The sequence below is a fragment of the Schistocerca americana genome, chromosome X (genome assembly GCF_021461395.2).
Source record: "Schistocerca americana isolate TAMUIC-IGC-003095 chromosome X, iqSchAmer2.1, whole genome shotgun sequence".
Taxonomy (NCBI): domain Eukaryota; kingdom Metazoa; phylum Arthropoda; class Insecta; order Orthoptera; family Acrididae; genus Schistocerca; species Schistocerca americana.
In genome coordinates, this window is record NC_060130.1 from 386,572,122 (window position 1) to 386,595,464 (window position 23,343).

Here is a 23,343-nt window from a genome sequence, read left to right on the forward strand (position 1 = left end):
AGGAGGCTGAAGGCATGGGACAAATGGGGTGGGGCTGGGAAGAGGAGGGTGTAGGAGGGGGAATGGACGTAACTGAAGAAACAGTAAAAGTCATAGACACAGGATGGAGCCAGTCGTACTTTTGTCGAGTCTCAGTGTAGGTGAGCCGATCTAAGGTTTTGTACTCTTGAATCCTTCTTTCTTTCACAAACATCGAGCATGCAGGCGAGCATGCAGAACACTTTCCATGACAATTTACACACACTGGCGGAGGAGCACAGGCACTCCCCTCATGGAGGGGACACCCACAGTCACCACAGAGGGGATCAGAGGTGCAGCTGGAAGACGTGTCCAAACCATAAGCATTTAAAGCATCTCATTGGTGGTGGAATATAAGGTTTTACATCACACCGATACACCATGACCTTGACCTTCTCTGGGAGGTCATCCCCCTCGAAGGCCAGGATAAAGGCACCCATTGTGGTGTGATTGTTTGGAGGGCCTTGCTGGACATGGCGAATAAAATGAACCCCTCGCCACTCGAGGTTAGCATGGAGTTGCTCGTCAGTTTGGAGAAGAAGATCTCGGTGGAAAATAATGTCCTGTACCGAGTTCAAAGATTGGTGGGGCGTGACAGAGACTGGGATGTCACCAAGATGGTCACAAGCACACAGGGCATCAGATTGGGCAGCAGAAGATGTCTTTATGAGCAAAGCACCGGACCACATTTTACGCATCGATTCCATTTTGCCATACTTATCTTCAAGTGTCTCCATGAAAAACAAAGGCTCAGTCGTGACAAAACTTCCGTCATCCATCCTGGTACAAACCTGGTACTGAGAGACAGGTACCGAGGGAAAGGTTTCAACCCAAGCCGGCAACCTTAACCCTCCTCCCAGGGGGTGGCCAGGGAGGGGAAGGTCGAAGGATCAGAAGAAGGAGTGTCACATCTGCTACCACTCTTAGAGACGGCCACAGAATGGCCAGGATGGTGAAGCTTTTGTCGCTTCATGCGCAAGGTGTCCACCCTAGTACCACTCACTATGATCAGGGGCTCGCCCTATGGATGCCACCCAGCCACAGCAAGGGCCATCTGGCATTGGCGGCCATTGCCAAGAGTTCTGGTGCCCCAAAGTGATGAGCATCAACTCCTGGGTATACATGAGGCATTAACAGCTCAGGTACTAGTAGTGTGGTCCCTGTGGTTTCAGGATGCTCAGCCAAGTGGGTACTTAACAGCTCCACCACACAGACTGGCTACCGTGCTGGTGACCTAGCAGGAGGGGGGGGGGGGGGGGGCGCAGGGTGCAAAGGGAAAGGGGAGGGGAGGGGGAGAGGGAGAGGAATCTGCACCATGGAAGCTTGGTAGGATCCCCAAATGGCTCATACTGAACGGAAAATTTTGGAAACAGCGGTCAAACCCCAAGGGGACCAAAAATTATGAAAAGGAGATGGAAACAGGAAACTAAACAATAGCACAGACCAAAACAAAGCCAGGAGGATACCAGGTCGACATAAAGAAGTTCACTAAGAGGGAAAAGAGGGGCAGGTACAAAGGATCAAGGATAGGGAGGGAGAGGAACAGGGATGGTAATGCAGCCTGGAAAGGAAAGGAGACTGCAATAGCTCGGGGCCCCGTGCGCGCCACACATGTACCCACAAAAGGACTGTAGGCCTCCTGGGGGTAGAATAACATTGGGATTAGACTACAACACTTTCTCACTGCCTTCTCAATAACTGCTACCCTTCAACTACAGTTTGTTTTTTTATACAAGTTGTAAATAACCTTAGGCTCCCTGTATTTTATCACTACTGACAACAGAATATCATTGTGTACTCCAGTTGATCGTCAAATGTTTTCTTAAAATTGAAGAACATTAGAAACATAAGTTTACCTTTTTTCAACCTGCTTTCTAATATAGGATCAGTATTACCTACATTTCTTCGGAATCCAACTGATCTTCCCTGAGCCTGGCTTTCTCTAGCTATTGTCTTTGATACATCTGTAAATAAATTGTGTCAGTTTTTTGGAATAATGTCTTATTAGGCCAATAGTTTGCTCGTCAGTCAGTAACTGCCTACTGTGGCATTGGAATTATTATGTTGTTATTGACATCTGATGGTATTTTCCTATAGTGTATACCTTGTATATCCAATAGAATAGTTCTGTCATGGTATTTTGTCCAAAAAAAATGAGGGAATGTTGCCTACTCCAGATGCCTTGTTTTGACTTACGTGATTCAGTGCTCTGTCAATTCAGTTCAATATCTCAACTGTTATTCAACAACTTTGTTTACTTATCACTAAAGCTACTGTCAGTATTAAGACTTGGAGCCATAATTCTTAGCCAAACAGGAATTTACATTCACGTAAACAAACAATAGGCAGTGTACATAATTTATTTACCAACCATGACAATGTGCATGTGTAGTGTGTAAGAGTAGTCGGGTGTCATGCAATTAACACACAGTTTAACAGCTTTTACCTGTCCAAGATTAAGTACGAGCTATAATGATGCACAAACAGCTGCTGTTGAGTTGTGTCCAGCAAATGAACTTTCCAGTTTGCAGTACACATAAGATTAAAAAAAAATTAAAACAGCTACTGAAGAATTGGGCCACCCAAATAATTCCCCTAATCTTAATTTGTAATGTGTCAGCTGCAGTTGGTGAATATGAAAACTATTTATAACTATGATTTAGCTTCGATCCCTGGTTCCAGAAATGTAAATAATATTCCTTGGCCTATTCATTTGGTTATCTGTGCAACTGCCTGCTCCATGTCTTTAAAAAGCTATTGGGAGATGCACAAGATACAGTTTAGCTGTCACAAGCTAGAGACATGATCTCCCACAATATATATGGCAACACTGTGACCTCCAACTTACTTCCTGTGGGGAAGAGAATATCCTTCTATACTTAACTTATATTTTCTTGTCATTTTGATTACATATTTTTAATATGTTCACTTGCAGGAGACATAAAGTTAGAAAATTTATGTTTTTGGAGTCCAAAAAACTCATTCCAAGTTGAAACTACAGCCACTCTCGTCTTTTAAATTGCAAGCTATCCATCTTGTCCATCACTAGGGCGAAGGAAACCTCAATGGGACAGTTGTCCGCTACCTTAATGGTGAAGTGTTCATCCATCAAAGGGAAGACTGTGGTAGCTGTCTGTCAGTCTCATGGAAGACATTATTTGTACTACTTCTGTCACAAAGTTACAGTCACGCAGATCAACAATCATAAAGAAATCTTTAGAAAACCTCTCCCTCTTACTTTTTTTGGTACCCTGATTCGGTACCCAGTAGATTTAAAAATGAAAAACTTACAGATTTATACACTCACTGTTGCTACTTTTTCTGCTTCTGCTGAACTATTTTTTAGTTTTTTATGAAGAGACAATTGTAGTGACTTAACTGGGGCACTGAATAGTTTCATAACTGTATTTTGTTATGTGTCTGCATGCACTGCTACATTTCCATACTTGCAGGGTAGTCCTGTAATGCTACTTCAGTATTATCATGAACTGCACGGTCACAGACAGATTTTATGCCAAAAGTGCATAATATGTTGCTAATTTGTGACAATTTGGGGATGACTGTGTTGCAGGTACTTTGTTTTATTATAGAAAACTTCTGTTGTAAGGTTACCATGGTAAATTTTAATTCATTTGTATTAGTACAGTCTTCACTTTATAGTGTTTTTGTATTAGTTTATTGAACACAACAGATAAACATATAGAATAAGTTAACCATCAGCAATGTAGTCTCCCACATTATCTAACATTATCAAACTTGCACTGTCTCATTAACTTGTTTCATTTTCTTCATTGATTTTTGACTACTGGGTTTTGGCCATTAAGGAAGATTTCTTTGCACTGCTTGTTTTTCTGATATGAAACTGTGTGTTATTTGCATCTTATCAAATACTTTTTGAATGTTAGTGTTTTGTAACCAGTGTTATGTTGTCTTTTCATTTGTGCTATTACATGTTAGAGATTGTGCCAATGAAAATGTGCTGAAGGAAAACTGCTTTATGTGAATAATATTAAAAAGAATAATTTTTACTCATAATGTTAACTGAATCATGTGATGATAACACTAATCTTCTGCGGTGAATGAGATTCAAGTCTACAATACACATAACACACAAAAAACAAAAATAGCTATGGCAGCTACTGAAGAGTAGGGCCATCCAAATAATTCCCTATGCTCTTTATTTATGATGTTTGAGTTACAGACAGTGAGTATGCACATTATTTGCAACTATGCTTTAGATCAAAATCATAGTTACAGAAATGCAAATAGAACTCATTGGGCTATGGTTCAGATATTTTGGCTACCAGTCAATACAGTAGCAGCAGTCTTCACAGCATCTTCAAAAGGAGAGATTTACAACTGCTAGCCAGCCCAGCACATTGGCTATCACTAGTCTAAAGGGTAACTGGCAACATTGTAAAATACATTTGGCAACTACATGATCATCAGTTTACTTCCTAGTGTGATCCAGAGCTGCCTGCTAAATTCAATTGATATTTCATTGTCATTCCCGACAAGTAGTCTGAATGATTCTCACTTAAGGTGCAACATTGGGGTGTCATTTATTATTTGATTCCAGGAACATCATTCCACACACAATCTGTAACTAATATCACATTTAACATTACCCATTATCTCCGTTAATCAACAATTCCACAGTGAGAGCAGACTCTTAGCAGCACTGTCAATAGCAAAGTCGTACCTTGCCAATTTGTGAAGAGGAACACTGTGTTGGCCCTACATTCTAACCTCTTAAGAGAGCTGCACATTTTATCTGCTATTTACATCTTCTCTTACAGAGCTATAAGCTTCCAGATCAAAAATCATTAAGAAAATCTTAACTTCACCATCATAATTCGTACCACAATTTCAATTTAGTACCCCATCGATTTAAAGATGGAAAATTAAAGAAATTGTGACCTCATACAATAGCAGCACTAGCTGCAGTTTCCTAGGTCACTTTTTGTATGTTGTAACTGCAAGGTGCCTCAGTTGAAACAAATGCCATGTGCTGATGGACACACCTCTGGGATGTGGTTATTAACACAAAACATCTTTTTTGTGCCACTAGACGCATACAGTTATATTTTGAGGACTCACAGGTTCTAATTCAGTGCAATTAAAAAAACACAGCCTTCTGCAAAGATGTCTACAGTCCCTTGCAGGTGAAAATAATTTAAGCTTCTAAGTCAACACAGTCAAAAGATACAACCGTATATGTCACATATTTTGACACTTGCAAACACAATCATCAAATATTATAGATGAAGGAAGCACAGTGATGTTAGTCCTGATAGTCTAGCAGTAAAGAGCATGTGTGGTAAGAGAAAGATGGCGGGATCAATTCTTGGTTTCACCTAACATTCACCTCTCAATGATGTAAAGATTGCACATAAAGCTGAAGGTCCCCTCTGCCCGACTTGATAACTGGGGTAGGTGAGGGACATGCAAGTGACGCTGAAAAAGTATCATCAATTCTGTTTTCAATAAATATTTATTATTTTATGAAGAACACTGCCTTTTATTCTCAAAGAATAGATTTTTATTTGCTTTCTCACTACCTACAACATTTTGCTCATGTAGTACGCATTTATTTTTTTGCTCTCTACAACGAAGAAATTATTATTTATGCGAAGAAGACAGTATTTACTTACTTCTTTCACGACGTTTCTGTTATGGAAACATGTATAATAGGGGTGACAAAGCCACGATGAAAAAGGCACTTATGGTGAGTGTAAGGAACGCCTCATGAGGAGAGGGAGGAAAAAAACACTAATGAAAAAAAAAGCAGCACCCAATAGAAAGACTTTCACCAGGGCAATGAGCCACATTTATTATTATTATTTCTTTCTTGTCTCAGACGTTATGTCTGGTTAAAAATGGAAGGTGGCGCGGACCTTGATCAAGCGTGACTTCCTTGTAACTGTACGGTATATGTTACATTGCATTTAGGAACTTTCGGGTAATTGAACAAGCGTCAATAATTACATATTTCTGTAGTTGTATATATAAGTTTGGATGTAGCTGTATCGCATTGATATAGTGGTGGACATTGTGTGGTATGACTCATGTAGTTGATAGTATAATTGGTATAATGTCAACTTTATCCTGATGCCACATGTCCTTGACTTCCTCAGCCAGTTGGATGTATTTTTCAATTTTTTCTCCTGTTTTCTTTTGTATATTTGTTGTATTGGGTATGGATATTTCGATTAGTTGTGTTAATTTCTTCTTTTTATTGGCGAGTATGATGTCAGGTTTGTTATGTGGTGTTCTTTTATCTGTTATAATGGTTCTGTTCCAGTATAATTTGTATTCATCATTCTCCAGTACATTTTGTGGTGCATACTTGTATGTGGGAACATGTTGTTTTATAAGTTTATGTTGTAAGGGAAGCTGTTGTTGTATTATTTTTGCTACATTTTCACGTTTTCTGGGGTATTCTGTATTTGCTAGTATTGTACATCCGCTTGTGATGTGATCTACTGTTTCTATTTGTTGTTTGCAAAGTCTGCATTTATCTGTTGTGGTATTGGGATCTTTAATAATATGCTTGCTGTAATATCTGGTGTTTATTGTTTGATCCTGTTTTGCAATCATGAATCCTTCCGTCTCACTGTATATATTGCCTTTTCTTAGCCATGTGTTGAATGCGTCTTGATCGATGTGTGGCTGGGTTAGATGATACGGGTGCTTGCCATGTAGTGTTTTCTTTTTCCAATTTACTTTCTTCGTATCTGTTGATGTTATGTGATCTAAAGGGTTGTAGAAGTGGTTATGAAATTGCAGTGGTGTAGCCAATGTATTTATATGAGTGATTGCTTTGTGTATTTTGCTAGTTTCTGCTCGTTCTATAAAGAATTTTCTTAAATTGTCTACCTGTCCATAATGTAGGTTTTTTATGTCGATAAATCCCCTTCCACCTTCCTTTCTGCTTAATGTGAATCTTTCAGTTGCTGAATGTATGTGATGTATTCTATATTTGTGGCATTGTGATCGTGTAAGTGTATTGAGTGCTTCTAGGTCTGTGTTACTCCATTTCACTACTCCAGATGAGTAGGTCAATATTGGTATAACATAAGTATTTATAGCTTTTGTCTTGTTTCTTGCTGTCAATTCTGTTTTCAGTATTTTTGTTAGTCTTTGTCTATATTTTTCTTTTAGTTCCTCTGTAATATTTGTATTATCTATTCCTATTTTTTGTCTGTATCCTAGATATTTATAGGCATCTGTTTTTTCCATCGCTTCTATGCAGTCGCTGTGGTTATCCAATATGTAATCTTCTTGTTTAGTGTGTTTTCCCTTGACTATGCTATTTTTCTTACATTTGTCTGTTCCAAAACCCATATTTATATCATTGCTGAACACTTCTGTTATCTTTAGTAATTGGTTGAGTTGTTGATTTGTTGCTGCCAGTAGTTTTAGATCATCCATGTATAGCAAATGTGTGATTTTGTGTGGGTATGTTCCAGTAATATTGTATCCATAATTTTTATTATTTAGTATGTTGGATAGTGGGTTCAGAGCAAGGCAGAACCAGAAAGGACTTAATGAGTCTCCTTGGTATATTCCACGCTTAATCTGTATTGGCTGTGATGTGACATTATTTCAATTTGTTTGGATATTAAGTGTGGTTTTCCAATTTTTCATTACTATGTTTAGGAACTGTATCAATTTCGGATCTACTTAGTATATTTCCAATATTTGTTTATAATTTTGTTCTGTGTTGTATGTGTCATTAATTTCTGTGTAATGACTGAAGTTAATATTTTGTATATTGTTGGTAGGCATGTTATGGGGCGATATTTAGCTGGGTTTGCTGTTTCTGCTTGATCTTTAGGTTTCAGATAAGTTATTCCATGTGTAAGTGTATCAGGGAATGTGTATGGGGCTGCAATGTAACTGTTAAATAATTTAGTTTGATGTGCAGGTGTTGAGGTGAATTTCTTTAGCCAAAAATTTGCTATTTTATCTTTTCGAGGGGCTTTCCAATTGTGAGTAGAATTAATTGCTTGGGTGACTTCATGTTGCAAAATTATCACTTCAGGCATTTGTGGTATCATCTTGTACGTATCTGTTTCTGCTTGTATCCACCGTGCATGCCTGTTATGTTGTACCGGATTTGACCATATGTTGCTCCAGAAGTGTTCCATGTCTGTTATGTTTGGTGGATTGTCTGTTTTAATGTGTGTGTTATCTATTGTCTGGTAAAATTTGTTTTGGTTTGTGTTGAATGTTTGGTTTTGTTTCCTTCTATTTTCATTTTTTTTTTTTTTTTTTTTTTTTTTTTGTATCTTCTAAGGCATTTGGCCAATGCTTGTAATTTCTGCTTCTTTTCATCTAACTGCTCTATCGCTTCTTGGTGTGAGATTTTACCTAACCTTTTTCGTTTTTTTTTTCTGACATTTCATTTCTTGTAAATTGTGTTAGCTGTCCGATGTCTTTTCTCAGTTTTTCTATTCTGATCTGTAGCCTGTGTTGCCATGCTGGTTTTGTGGGTTTCTTCTGTGTGTTGGTTGGTTCTGATCTCTGCCTAGTGTGTATATTTAGTGTAGTGAGTGCTCCTATATAAACCAGCAGTTGTAACTCTTCCATAGTTGTGTTTTCATTTATTTTGTTGTGTACGATTGTGTTTATAGTTTTTATTGTTGTTTCGACTTGTGGGTTATTTGGCGGTCTATGCAAGAATGGTCTAATGTCTGTATTTGTGTCTTTGTATTCTATATATGTCAGCTGAAATTTTTCTTCTATATCTAACATGTGTGTCACTTCGTGTTCTATTTGTGCTTGTTCTGGTGGCTGTCTTAAGATTTCGTTTTCCTCTAACTGTTTAATTGATGCGTGATGTTCTTTGTTTGTTTGCTCTGGGATGTTTGAGTCCATTACTGTATTTTCTTCTTCTTCTGATTGCACATTATTTTGTTGCAGTATTTGTTGTACTTGTTGTTTGATGTTTTCTAATTCTGACTGGGGTATCCTGTTATTTTGATTATTACACGGATCTGATCAGCTAGTCGTCGTTCTGTTAAGAATTTTAATTCTGGGTATCTGGTAATAAATGTTGTGTATACTTGTGATCTGTATCCAGTTGTGTTGGTTCCTAGGTTTGTTGCTTGGTAATAACAGAACATGAGGTGTCGATTAACTTCATCTGACCATCTCATCCTCTGTCTTTGTTTTCCTTCTAGGGTGGTTGCAGGAAGCATATCCTGCAAAACACCTCTATTTGGATTTAAATCATTTTCCAGTTGGCTAGCAGTGTCGTTACCATTGTGGGCGGGCATAGGGTTCAAGCGTCGTCCCCGACCATGACGGCGCTTGTCCGAGGCTTCTTTAGTTCTGTCCTGAACCAACTAATCACACTAAAAGGGGGGTTAGCCCTATTAGTGGTTTGTTCTTTTCGTCACCTTTTACGACTGGCAGAACCTACCGGAGGCCTATTCTTTTCCCGGGCCTCCACAGGGTATTATTATTATTATTATTATTATTATTATTATTATTATTATTATTAGGTATAAACTTAATTATGTTTGAACAGATTCCACAAAAAGCAAGTCCTAGTCACACTTGTCCAGTTTTATAGGTAAAATTTGCCTTGGTGGATTACATACATTAATACTCTTCAAATAATATGCTGCATGAGAAAAGGTCACTATGCCCTTAGCAATATAATTATATCAGATGAAATGCAGTTTAAAAACATAAAGATGAGAGTGTGCTCAATAGCTAGTCTTTGTGTTTACAGTGCACCATAGCTATGAGCGGACCATAAATACATCTATCACCACACAACCGCAAGTGGAAAGCCACACTTCCAATAGAAATTTCTGCATCCTACCATGTTGTCAGTTCATGTAGCTGGCTGTTACGTGATACCATATCAGTGATTAAAGAATCAAGTCAAAAAAGCACACTAGGTACACAGCTAGTGAATACTGATGTGGACAAACAAGGAAATGACTTTACCAAGCAGCCAGTAGTCAATGTCCAGAGTATAAGAATTCTCTTTCCAAGTGGAGCATCCTTCTTCACAACACAATCAGGAACCAATTCTCTGTGTAGGCTGGTGATCTGTTGGAATGATTCTAGCTACACATGCCTATGGTCCAGGTTCGATTCACACATTTTTACAAAGCACAAACAGACCCTCTTCACCTCTGATAATGGAAGTTGAAGAATGTAGAGTTGCACCATGGTCCCAAAGCCACATTAAACATGTCCCTGTGCTATCTACTTAGGAGAGCCAGTCAAGGTTCGAGCATGACAGAAGTGGTAGTTACACCAGGTGGAAACTAACTACGTCACAAGTTTGCTTTCTTACACGAGTCTTTTGATTAATGAGTGACTTGGCATGTAAGGTTAACAGGCACTTATTTCTTGTTGTATCTGAACTTGAGATATTAAAAATATTGATGCTGGACTGGGATTCAAACTCAGATCTCTCCTTTTGCTAGGTCTGATGCCTTTGAAATGTTGCAATTCCACTGTTTCCCCATTATTCCAAATTCCTCAAGGTCTCCATGAAAAATGCATGTCTTGGTTTAATCCTGATCTAGCACAAAGGTCATTCAAGGTCATTTCAAGTTGTAGCATGTGCACACCAAACTACAGGTGACAAATGGTTATGATTTTTAACACAATTCTGTGCATTTTCAACAATAACAGTTGGTACCAGTTTTGACTTCCACTGATCATATCAACTTAGGTTTAAACACATCACTCTTCTTTACTAGTGAAAAAGAATTCAATAGTCAACATCTCTTTGTGTTTAGTTAATGAGAATGATAAGTCCAGGGTTTGACTCCCAGTCACCACAGAACTTTATGTCATGTTATTTCCAGTTGATGTGTACATATTGATACTGGTGAACTAAACCAATTTTTAATGTCTATTCTTGAGTAGAAGTCAGGGACGATAGATGGTGGGTGTAGTGGCATGGCAAGACAGCCAAGCCACTCGGAGGTAGCCGAAAGGCACGCGTTAAGCTCACGCAGATTGGCGTGAGGTCTGGAACAAGGTAAAGTAATTATCCTATAAAGAAAAGAACGTAGTTCTTGGACTACTTAACTTTAATCCACAATTGGAGAACATCGCTCTTGTTTAGACATTATTACACTGAATATAAACTGGTAATGGTGCCTTGCTAGGTCGTAGCAAATGACGTAGCTGAAGGCTATGCTAACTATCGTCTCGGCAAATGAGAGTGTATTTGTCAGTGAACCATTGCTATTAACGTCGGCTGTACAACTGGGGCGAGTGCTAGTAAGTCTCTCTAGACCTGCCGTGTGGTGGCGCTCGGTCTGCAATCACTGACAGTGGCTCCACGCGGGTCCGACGTATACTAACGGACCGCGGCCGATTTAAAGGCTACCACCTAGCAAGTGTGGCGTCTGGCGGTGACACCACAGTGGGTTCAAATCTCCACCCAACACAAAACTTCATACTTTGTCATTTCAAGTTTAAACCTTCACACACTTTGTTACTTGTGACTGAAATCATATTTAAGATCTTTTGCATTTAGTTGACAGGAAAAATAGTTACTGGATTGGAGTGCCATGTCCCAGTGCAGTACAAAAATGTTCATAATATAATTTTAAGTTGAAACTTACATTTTGAAATGTCATTTAATGCAATAAATTTGAGCTTACATGTGTAATGGTTGTGTCACATCTAATAATGTGTCTTTTGCTATTTGAATTTTTGTCATATTTGAATCTGGAATGATAGCCATACAGAGCTGTTATCTCGTGTGGCCTCTTGAAGTAACCATTTTGTATAGTCAAACAACTGTATTGACAAGAGAGCAAAGAACCTGCAAGACAGTTATGTTATGCGAGTTGCATACAAATCGTGCAAAATGCAATTCACATCGTTTGGATATTTTTACACATTATAGTACATCATTGTCATAGCTGGGAAGAAAATTCTCTCAAACAGAATATGCAGAGTACTAAGAAAATTATACTTAGGTCATGAATTTTTAGCAAGCAATTTCATATGCCAAAAGTCATTGGCAAACAAACTCACACAGAGATCTGTTGTATTCAAGGAATGGAAGAAGCTTATCAACTCTAAAATTAAACAAAACACAAATATCCCTCAATGTCAAAGTTGAAACATCATAGAACCAAATATATTTACTCTTGGGAAAAGTGACCAGAAGCGGAAACTGACAGAGCAAGTTGTCATACACCTGACCTAAAAAATACACCATGTCTGTGTATAGCAAATGTTATATCATGGACTGTAAGTAAAATGATAAAATTATGGAGGAAACAAAAGCAGACCAAAACTATTTCTTTGTAGATTATAAGGGTAAATTGTTACCATTACCACCATGAACTAAGATCTTATGTTTCATCTGTGAAACTTGTGTTTATTATAATTATGATTCTGACATGTGAAAAGTTGCAAGGCACCACAAAGTTCTTAGGAAGTTTAAAAGAATACTCCACTTAATTTTTGCAAAGCCATATGAGACTTTCAGTTCAAATAATGGTAAACTGGAACTGATAGAACAGTTAGTGTAAGCTTTGGGGATAAAACCTAGTAACTCTATGTGGTGTATTCCACTTAATAGACTGTGAACTCAATTTCAGAAGCAAACATGTTGTTGGACACAAAATTTTCTTAAATGTCTAAAAACAATGTGTGAGAGAATATTTGTACTGTATGTGTACAGTTCTAACTTAGTTTAGATGTAGTTACTCACACAATACAGTTCAAAATTGATCTGAGCACTATGGGACTCAACATCTTAGGTCATAAGTCCCCTAGAACTTAGAACTACTTAAATCTAACTAACCTAAGGGCATCACACACACCCATGCCCGAGGCAGGATTCGAACCTGCGACCGTAGCAGCCTCGCGGTTCCGGACTGCAGTGCCAGAACCGCACAGCCACCGCGGCCGGCCAATACAGTTCGATTTATTACAGTAGGTCATGCAAATTTTTATCATGACAGCTGATACAACTGTTTCAGTTACATCAATAAGTTCTCATCATACCTGATTTGATGTCGAAAGACTGTCCAAATGAATCCATATCATCTTCCTCATCACTCATGTCCAGTCCTGGATAACACTCAAGCCTTGACAGTTCAGCCATGGTTTTTGGAATATCTTCACCAAGCATTGCCATTTCACTTATCCCTTGAAAACAAGCAGAAAGAATTAGCTGTAACAACTGCAACCCTCGCATAATTCCTTTCAAAACCTACACTTCTATCTTACACTGGGATAAAGGTGGTGATGGTGGTTAGCGTTTAACGTTCTGTCGACAACGAGGTCATTAGAGACGGAGCGCAAGCTCAGGTTAGGGAAGAACTGGGAAGGAAATCGGATGTGCCCTTTCAAAGGAACCATCCCGGCATTTGCCTGAAACGACTTAGGGAAATCACGGAAAACCTAAATCAGGATGGCTGGAGACGGGATTGAACCGTCGTCCTCCTGAATGCGAGTCCAGTGTGCTAACCACTGCGCCACCTCGCTCAGTGGGATAAAGGTAAATACAGTCCAATACAACTGTAACTGCAGGAGAAAGAAAGAAATCTGTTTACTATATAGTTCATAAATACAGTACAGAACTTCTTGAGCAGAGGGAAGTTTTTGGCAGTAAGTGAAAGACTTGTCACGATTTGCTGAAGTGCAGAGAAATTCTGAGTCATGTCTTCAGATGTTCTCTATTTTACGAACATGCAAATACATAAGAAATAATCTAGGTATTTTTTTTTTTATCTTTGTGCTAGAGTCAGATTTCGAAACTCACAGTGATGTTCATAGATGGTTATTCTGGCTTACACTGAATGCATTACAAATTACAATATTCCTCCTTAACATACATAAAACAAGTTTTTATATATATATATATATATATATATATATAAACTGAACTGATATCAATGCATACGTACAAGTGCATCAGCACCATGGGACCAACTGTTTCACTGACTTACTGAGAATACTTCTAATCAGATTAACTGAAGCCTTTGACATCTCTTCACCAGCTCAAAACCAAATTGTCACCATTCAGTCTAATCTATGCCTCACGCTAAACTACAATTCAATCTTCCATCACAACCTACACTCAAAAACAGATAAAAATTGTTTGCAACTTTTTGGTGGAATCTACCTCTTTTGACTGTGACAAACATGCTTCAGAATTTTGTGATACCTTAGTGTCACTCTAGGTTGATCACCCCTAATGTGCCCCACCCCCTCCCCACCAACACACAAACACAGAGTTGAACAATGTCCCAAAGAAGGATTTTTCAGTCAATTTCACACTGTTGCATTAACATTCTGTGCATTGTACTCAAGTGGGAGGAGACTATGTAGAACACTTGAAGCATTAAACCATCATATTAACTCTCCTCTGTTTTTTTTTTTAATTAATCCAGTCTCAAAACTTTTTTGACTGATGAAGAAGTTACCGTAGGTGTACGTTAATTTAAGTTGTCTACGTCAATAATAAATGTTTCTGTAGTTTTGGGTCATCCTCCATCTCTCTTTGTAATTTCACCACAGTATAAACTGATCTGTGGAACATTAATATGTCTACGTCTATACTCTCCAAGCCCCCATATAATGTGTCAACTCCTTCCTTGTACTGTTTTATTTTTCCTTGTTTCCAATGTGTATTGTTTACAGAAAGCACAATTACCAATAAGCCTCTAAATAAATTCAAACTTCACTGATTTTACTACTTCTCCTTGGTCTTCTTCATCTTCTTTTTCTTCTTTTCTGGCACTACAGACCATGATGGGTCTGGGCCTTGTCGACCACCTACCTGCTCCAATCCTCTCTCGACTTGGCCTGCCTTCCCCACTTCCATACTCCTAACTTTCTCAAATCTGTCTCTACATCGTAAGCCATTGCATCTTTGTCACCCCACTGGGCAGCTACCCTCTGGCTTTGCAGTTACCACCTTCTTCAGCACTTGCTGTCCTTCCACTCTCTGCACAAGCAACCTTCATGCCTTTACATCCACAGGGATTGGTGGACTTTTATTGAGTACATGCAGTCCTGCATTGGTCCTAATTTTCCAAGCACCATTTTCATACATTGCCCTCACTTTTGTAAACTGTTGACTTCAACTGTCTTGAAATGTTGGAGGACTGCAACATGTTATGGAAGCTGTAATAGCACCTGTTATCTGTAGCTGGTCTTGCCTTTACCTCTGTTGGTAATATCTTACATAACCATTCCTCCCAAATACTTAAAAACTGATTTAGTCTTCTGATTTTACTACCATGGTCATTTCAAGAGTCATAAGTGGGAAATAGTAGTATCTTGACTACTCTTCTGGGAACGCATAATAAGAACTTTTAAAAACAAACCTCTCACTGGAGCACAATGCTTTTGTTTTAGTGTCTGCCACTAGAGATACTCTCATCACTCTTCACGACACTCACACACTTACTAAACAAACTTGTGAAATGCACAGCTTGTTTGGAGTGCCTCTGTTAACCATACTTTGGACACTTCTTAAACTGTTGAGCAATATTCTTTTCATGGATGAATTAAATTTTTATAAGACTATTCCAATGAACCTCAGTCTGATGACTGCCTTTCTTATAATTAGTTCCTTGTGGCCTTTCAGTTTCAAATCACTCCAGATATTTGATGGTTATGACTGTTTCCAGTGGTTAATTATCAATTATGTAACCAAAGAATAATAGCACTTTCCACTATTTTTGTATGTTATGCTGCATTTGTTCATGTTGAAAGTCATCTGTCAGTCCTCAAACTGTATGTCAAACATCTGCAGATCTTCCTGAATTTTGCTACAATTTTTTTAGGGTTTCTACTTTGCTATATACAACAGCATCATCCACAAATGGCCTCCATGTGTAGTGTAGTAACTCTCATGTGATATACCCATTTTATACTTATTAATAATGACTTATAGAATTCCACTTTAGAAATTTTTGTTTATTGTCACTGTCAATGAATATCTCACAAAAATAATTGGTTTGAGATGACTTTGACCATCTGCAGATCATGATGAGAAGCAAGTGTTTTAACTGTGCATGCAAGTATACCACTGCTGCAAATCACGATCTGAAGATGACTGATGTCAGCTGAAACTGCTCATATTATGTGAAACAATTATGCAGTTATGCCCACAAATAAGTATTTTTAAAATTATATATCAATTATACTTATCATTTCCACTAAGATAAAAACAATGTTTTACAAAATGAATTCCGCTTGTTACAAAATCTACAGTCAAATCAATATTCTATAAGTTGTTATTTTATTCAATAGGCAACAGAACACAAGTCAACAACACAGCAGACATCTGTGTTCTCTTATATACTGCCTTCTGCATCTCACAGAAGAACAGAGCTAACACAACACCAGAAAACCTCTTCTTGCAGAAACAATTTAGATTCCTAAAGGGGGGATTTTTGCTCTCCGAAAGCAATAGTGTCAACATTTTTATTCTAAACAGGCCAAACAAACATCTTCCCAAGACATACGAAAATATGTTAGCTGATCTGTTTTGACAACTATATAAAAGGCTATTATAGGTGCTTGCTTGTTCATTCACATGCATACACATTCAGCACAAGGCTAAATGTAGGTGGTGCATAAACTAGTAAACGAGCTACACTGAAGCGAATATAGTTTTAAAGGAAAATATTTATCAATAATGGACACAACTAAAAAAAAAAATCCTGGTATATGATTTCCATTTGAGGAAAATATGTTACCAAATTGTGAAAAAGGGTCGCAGATCTATGGTTGGTTAACTTGCATACATCTCTCTGAGCTCCCTCCCTCCCTCATTTCATACTACTGTGCTTGTTTCCATCAAACACAATGAACCACATTGAGTTGGTGGCACTATGAACTGGAAACGAACACACTGAACTTAATGTTTCTCTGTTACGGGAAAAGTATTAGCTATGAAACTAATTTTTAAGTGGGTATGTGCATACGTTCGAACATGTATCTCCCTCTACAAACCTGAAAGTTATGGAGTATAATAGTCTGGGATGTCTTCATACATGGACCCCATCGAAAATGCTTGGGACAGTTTAGGGTAGTTAATTCCATATTCTACAGATCCATATCTCTGATTAACATTAAGTGCAATATGTCAGTTGAACAAAAGACTGAAGTCACGAAGTTTAAAAAGTACTTACATGGGCACATGCTGGTGATTTACCAGTTTGTAACTACTTACTGATTTCTATGTAAGAATTCCTGTATTGTAAATAAGGAGCTGTTAAGGTGAAAACTTTAACCTGTGTTTGGAAATGCTTCTACTGTTGTGACAAGACCAGTTACACTGCACACACCACTTAATGGAATTTTAGAGATTTTGTTAATGGTCTACAATCACCACCAGATCAATCTGGTGACAGAAGCAACAATTATATGGTGCTCGCAACATGCTTCAGAGACACAGATGATTAATAACGACAGATGTCCATCAGTAAAGCGAACTCTGAGTAACTAAGTGGGAAGCTATGCTCCTAACTAAGCACAGATGGAGGAGAACCACAGATCACCAGTGAAAAAAAGTTATGCAAAATGTTCGAAATTGTCTGTGACTGTATTAATGATTTTAAACATAAAATAGATGGCAGTGAAAGATGCAAGGAATAATTCCCTTAACTTAATCTATCAGATCATATGTTTTGAAGTTAATTTACTATTAATTTAACAAAAGACCTAACTGAATTATTATGCCCAGCTATGATAAGGAAACAGAATAATGCTTGAGGCTGCTAAACATATAGTTATGCTAAACACGTGCTGTTTACCATGGGCTGTTGGAGAGAGTAAGCAAGAGAGAGAGAGAGAGAGAGAGAGAGAGAGAACAGTAGTAGTAGTAGTGGTGGTGGTGTGTGTGTGTGTGTGTGTGTGTGTGTGTGTGTGTGTGTGTGTGTGTAAAAAAATTACATAGAATGTTTATTTTGACAGAGAACTCAGATTACATTTTGAGCTTTATGAGGTGCATCTTATTCACACTGTAAAAGCATATTAGAAACAATTATAGTTTCTGGTGCCTTTTTAGTTAATATAAGTATGACATCTGAGAGTAATGAATTTAATTTGTAACAGCATTATTTCCCCTTCTCCAAGGTCCAACAGCCTGCTTTTTCTTTGTATAACAGGATGTGGCAATGTTACATTCACTACTAGGAAATGCAGACCATTTATCCTTCTATTATTGTACACTCCTGGAAATGGAAAAAAGAACACATTGACACCGGTGTGTCAGACCCACCATACTTGCTCCGGACACTGCGAGAGGGCTGTACAAGCAATGATCACACGCACGGCACAGCGGACACACCAGGAACCGCGGTGTTGGCCGTCGAATGGCGCTAGCTGCGCAGCATTTGTGCACCGCCGCCGTCAGTGTCAGCCAGTTTGCCATGGCATACGGAGATCCATCGCAGTCTTTAACACTGGTAGCATGCTGCGACAGCGTGGACGTGAACCGTATGTGCAGTTGACGGACTTTGAGCGAGGGCGTATAGTGAGTATGCGGGAGGCCGGGTGGACGTACCGCCGAATTGCTCAACACGTGGGGCGTGAGGTCTCCACAGTACATCGATGTGGTCGCCAGTGGTCGGCGGAAGGTGCACGTGCCCGTCGACCTGGGACCGGACCGCAGCGACGCACGGATGCACGCCAAGACCGTAGGATCCTACGCAGTGCCGTAGGGGACCGCACCGCCACTTCCCAGCAAATTAGGGACACTGTTGCTCCTGGGGTATCGGCGAGGACCATTCGCAACCGTCTCCATGAAGCTGGGCTATGGTCCCGCACACCGTTAGGCCGTCTTCCGCTCACGCCCCAACATCGTGCAGCCCGCCTCCAGTGGTGTCGCGACAGGCGTGAATGGAGGGACGAATGGAGACGTGTCGTCTTCAGCGATGAGAGTCGCTTCTGCCTTGGTGCCAATGATGGTCGTATGCGTGTTTGGCGCCGTGCAGGTGAGCGCCACAATCAGGACTGCATACGACCGAGGCACACAGGGCCAACACCCGGCATCATGGTGTGGGGAGCGATCTCCTACACTGGCCGTACACCACTGGTGATCGTCGAGGGGACACTGAATAGTGCACGGTACATCCAAACCGTCATCGAACCCATCGTTCTACCATTCCTAGACCGGCAAGGGAACTTGCTGTTCCAACAGGACTATGCACGTCCGCATGTATCCCGTGCCACTCAACGTGCTCTAGAAGGTGTAAGTCAACTACCCTGGCCAGCAAGATCTTCGAATCTGTCCCCCATTGAGCATGTTTGGGACTGGATGAAGCGTCGTCTCACGCGGTCTGCACGTACAGCACGAACGCTGGTCCAACTGAGGCGCCAGGTGGAAATGGCATGGCAAGCCGTTCCACAGGACTACATCCAGCATCTCTACGATCGTCTCCATGGGAGAATAGCAGCCTGCATTGCTGCGAAAGGTGGATATACACTGTACTAGTGCCGACATTGTGCATGCTCTGTTGCCTGTGTCCATGTGCCTGTGGTTCTGTCAGTGTGATCATGTGATGTATCTGACCCCAGGAATGTGTCAATAAAGTTTCCCCTTCCTGGGACAATGAATTCACGGTGTTCTTATTTCAATTTCCAGGAGTGTATTTGCAGATATCTCTATTCCACTAAAACTGGACTGGCTTATTGTCAGCAACTTTCCCATCAAAGAACTGCACTGCGAGGTTGCAGTTAAAATTCCCATATACAGAAATGTGTGGCAATACACAACCAAAGCTCATCCACACATTCCATCCAATCTAAGGGAAGTCACTCTAGTAAAGTAGGTCAGGCTAGACAATCAATAATTTGATCAGCTTACAGAAGGCATGGTAACAAGCGTCCTGTGATTTTCCAACACACAAAGAAGCATCCTTGTGCTACACAACCCATATAAGCAGTTTGGTATATGTACAGGGTAAGCAGCCATCCCAAATATATTTGTACAGAGTAAATGCATCAAGGTGCTGTTTTCTCAAAATTATTTTTAAAATTTGTTGTTGCTGAATGATGATAACCTACTTTTGTTTTTTTGTTTGAAGAAACTATATACTTTTTCTGTGGTACTTTAAATAGGACTTGAACAGGACATCATCAGTCTAGAATCCATCAGATAGTAACATCATAATAGCACGATCCTCATCAGGAAAAAGAGGACCAACAAATATCTGCCATACTATATCAAATGTAAGCATATACGTAACTCTGATACAATTTTTGTGTGTATCTGTGAGCATTAAGCCTAGCCGCCTGTGCTCCGCTGTTGTAGCAATCAGGAAAATTGCTCGTGAACCTATTCAGACTTTCACAATGGTATAGACATTCCAAAAAGTGGATATGGCTTTTGTTTATGGAAAATGTCAAGTGTTAGAGCAACAGTGCAGTTGTATGCTTAAGGATATCATGACTGTGCCAAGACCTCCATTTGTCTTTGCAAATATTGTAAATTTTTTCCCATGAAATCAGAAGTATGAAGAATAAAATACACCAACGAAAAAGAACAGCAACTGATGAAAGAAATGCAACTAACATTTTGGCAGTGGTAACACATAATCCATCTCCCGAGGTAGCTTGAATTAATAATGAACTCTCCTTACACCTATGAGTTAACTGTTAACAAATTCTGTTAATTTAACCATTTAGACAACAATTACTGCATTAACTGCTTAAATTCTGGTAAATCAAATCATAGCACAGATTAATATAGTGCATAAATGTTCTTTATAAAACAGTATCTCATTACTGTGAAAATTGCAGTGTTCACTCATTGTTTCATAAGTCATCCACCACTTCTTAATTATATTGACTTATCCCCCATCATATATACAAATATTATATGACCATGATATACGGGACCAATCAAATGAATAGGCTATTAGCTGATGGAGAGATTTCACCCTCACCCTCGTGAACCTATTCAGACTTTCACAGTCCTTGACAACACCAACATGAGACTACACTCCAATCACTTATCACAGTCATCTACACTAAAAAATTACACTTCAGACAACATGTATACTTCAAAAAACTGAGGTGGTACAGTGTGTAAAGAAGGAAATCCTTTTAACTAAACAGCTGAATATATACATCAAGGTCTCCCACAACAAACTTTCAGCAGCAAATTGAGAAGTAAGAATGTAGGGAAATCAGTAAAGAGAAAGAAAGTGTTGTTGTTAGGTAGCTCCCATGGAAGAGGTGTTGGCTAACTTTTGCAGGATGAACTAGGATCAGAATACCACATCACCAATTTCTTTAAACTTAGTGCTGGTCTGGAGCAGGTGACAGAGGATTTAGGATCACTCTGCAAATATTTCACTAAGGAAGACACAGTAGTTACAGTGGGTGGGCCAGGTAAGAGAGATCCTGGGTTCAGTATAGAGTGTGACCTGGCAAAGATTGCATCAGCATCAAAGCATAGTAGTGTTGAGTTTGTATCTGTTCTTGGGCACCATGACTGACCTCATTTGAATTCTTCTGTCAAGCGAGTTAATTTGGAGTTGGAACAGCTGCTTATGTAGGGTGCAGGGTCAACAATTGGTGTGGTTCCTGTTGATTCTCTCAACAGGTGGGATTATACCAGGCATGGCCTTTACCTCAACAGGAAAGGGAAGGGTAAACTGGCTCGGAAAATAGCAGGAAAGTTAAAGGGGGGAGGCACTGTCATGAGTGATAAAATACGAGTGGTTATAGGGTTCAGAAAACACCCTTTTTCAGGGTAGGGAGGACAGAAAGAAACCAAATTTTAAGAGAGGTTAGGATTGACACAAACCTTCAGTTTGAGAAAGAAACCAAGAAAACATAATTCCAGCTTATCACATCAGCATAAACAGCTACTGGTTAAGAATTTTCAACACTCAGCAGAATTTTCAACTTTACCCAATTTTAACTCAGTCAATGCGAAGTGGCAGCTATCTTTATTGCATCAAAATATTTGAGGACTGAGAAATAAAATTAATGAATTAATTATCTGCATAGATGAATTAGAGTCCTCAAACTCAGCTGACATAATCTGCCTCTCTGAACATCATGTGGCCACTGGTACAGAACTTTTAAGTGTTACAGGATTTTGCTTAGCATCTCACTTTTCTAGAGCAGAAATAGAGAAAGGAGGAGTTGCCACATTCATCAGGAACTGTCATAAATTTAAGAACATAGGCATTCATAAATTTTGCATAGAACAGCATATGGAAGCATGTGTAACAGAAATAGAATTTCACAAAAAAATCCTTCATAATATTAAGTGTATATCAAGCACCTGCAGGTAACTTTAATCTGTTCATAAACCACCTTGAAGCTGTACTGGTCCATTTAACAACCCAAAACAAAGAAATAGTGGTTGCTTGTGACTTCAATGTAGATTTCCTTAAAGACTCTCCAATAAGAACTTATTTGCGTGAGTAACACTATCATTCAACTTAATTCCCACTGTAAAGTTTCCCACTAGGGTAGCCAATTGCTCACCAACAGCAATTAGTAATATCTTTATAGGAAAGTCCAATGAAAAAAAATTATATTACAAAACCAATAGTCAATGAACCCTCATACCATGACATGCAGTTCCTTTTGTTAAATGTTAATACTGAAGAGTAGAAGTGTAATAAGTAGAAGTGTAATAAGCCAAAAATTAATTATTTTAGGGCACTCCTAAGAGACATTCACTTGAGTGATGTTTACAGTGCTCATGGCACAAATGAAAAATATAACACTTTTGCTAATAAAGTGCTTACCTTATTTGAACACTGTTTTATCCCAAAACTAACCAAGGTTAGAGCAGTCTGCAAAGAAGCCATGGATTACTCCAGGAATAGGGGTATCTTGTAAAACAAAAAGAAAACTGTATCTGTCAACCCGAAACAGTTCTGATGTTGATGCTACAGCACATTACAAGAAATACTGCAAAATAATGAAGACTGTAATATGGACATCAAAGTAAATATATTACAAGGAAAAGATAGTCATATCATATAACAAAATAAAGACAATATGAGATATAGTGAAGGAGGAGACAGTAGAACCAGACATGAAGAGGGACAAATAGCATTAAGAGTATATGATACATTGGTGACAGATGTGTATAGTGTTGCAGAACTTTTTATCAGACATTTTATAACTGTCACTGAAAAGATGGGGTTCTCAGGTTCTGTAGATGCTGTTATGGAATACCTCAGACCAGACATTGCAAGCAACTTCCATAATATGAATTTGACCCTCACTACTCCAGCAGAAGTAATGTCCATCATAAAATCTTTAAAATCAAAACCATCTAGTGGGTATGATGAAACATCAACAAAGTTAATTAAAGAGTGTGATCCCAAA

At 38.9% G+C, this 23,343-nt stretch overlaps 1 protein-coding gene across 1 annotated transcript in view; it reads right to left on the reverse strand.

The window, feature by feature from the left end:
* Positions 1 to 23,343, reverse strand: part of LOC124555804 (target of rapamycin complex 2 subunit MAPKAP1) — a 113,528-nt gene that overhangs the window by 68,521 nt on the left and 21,664 nt on the right. The window contains exon 2 of the mRNA XM_047129864.1: positions 13,027 to 13,170. Coding sequence (XP_046985820.1) covers positions 13,027 to 13,170 — 144 coding nt within the window. The remainder of the gene's footprint in view (positions 1 to 13,026; positions 13,171 to 23,343) is intronic.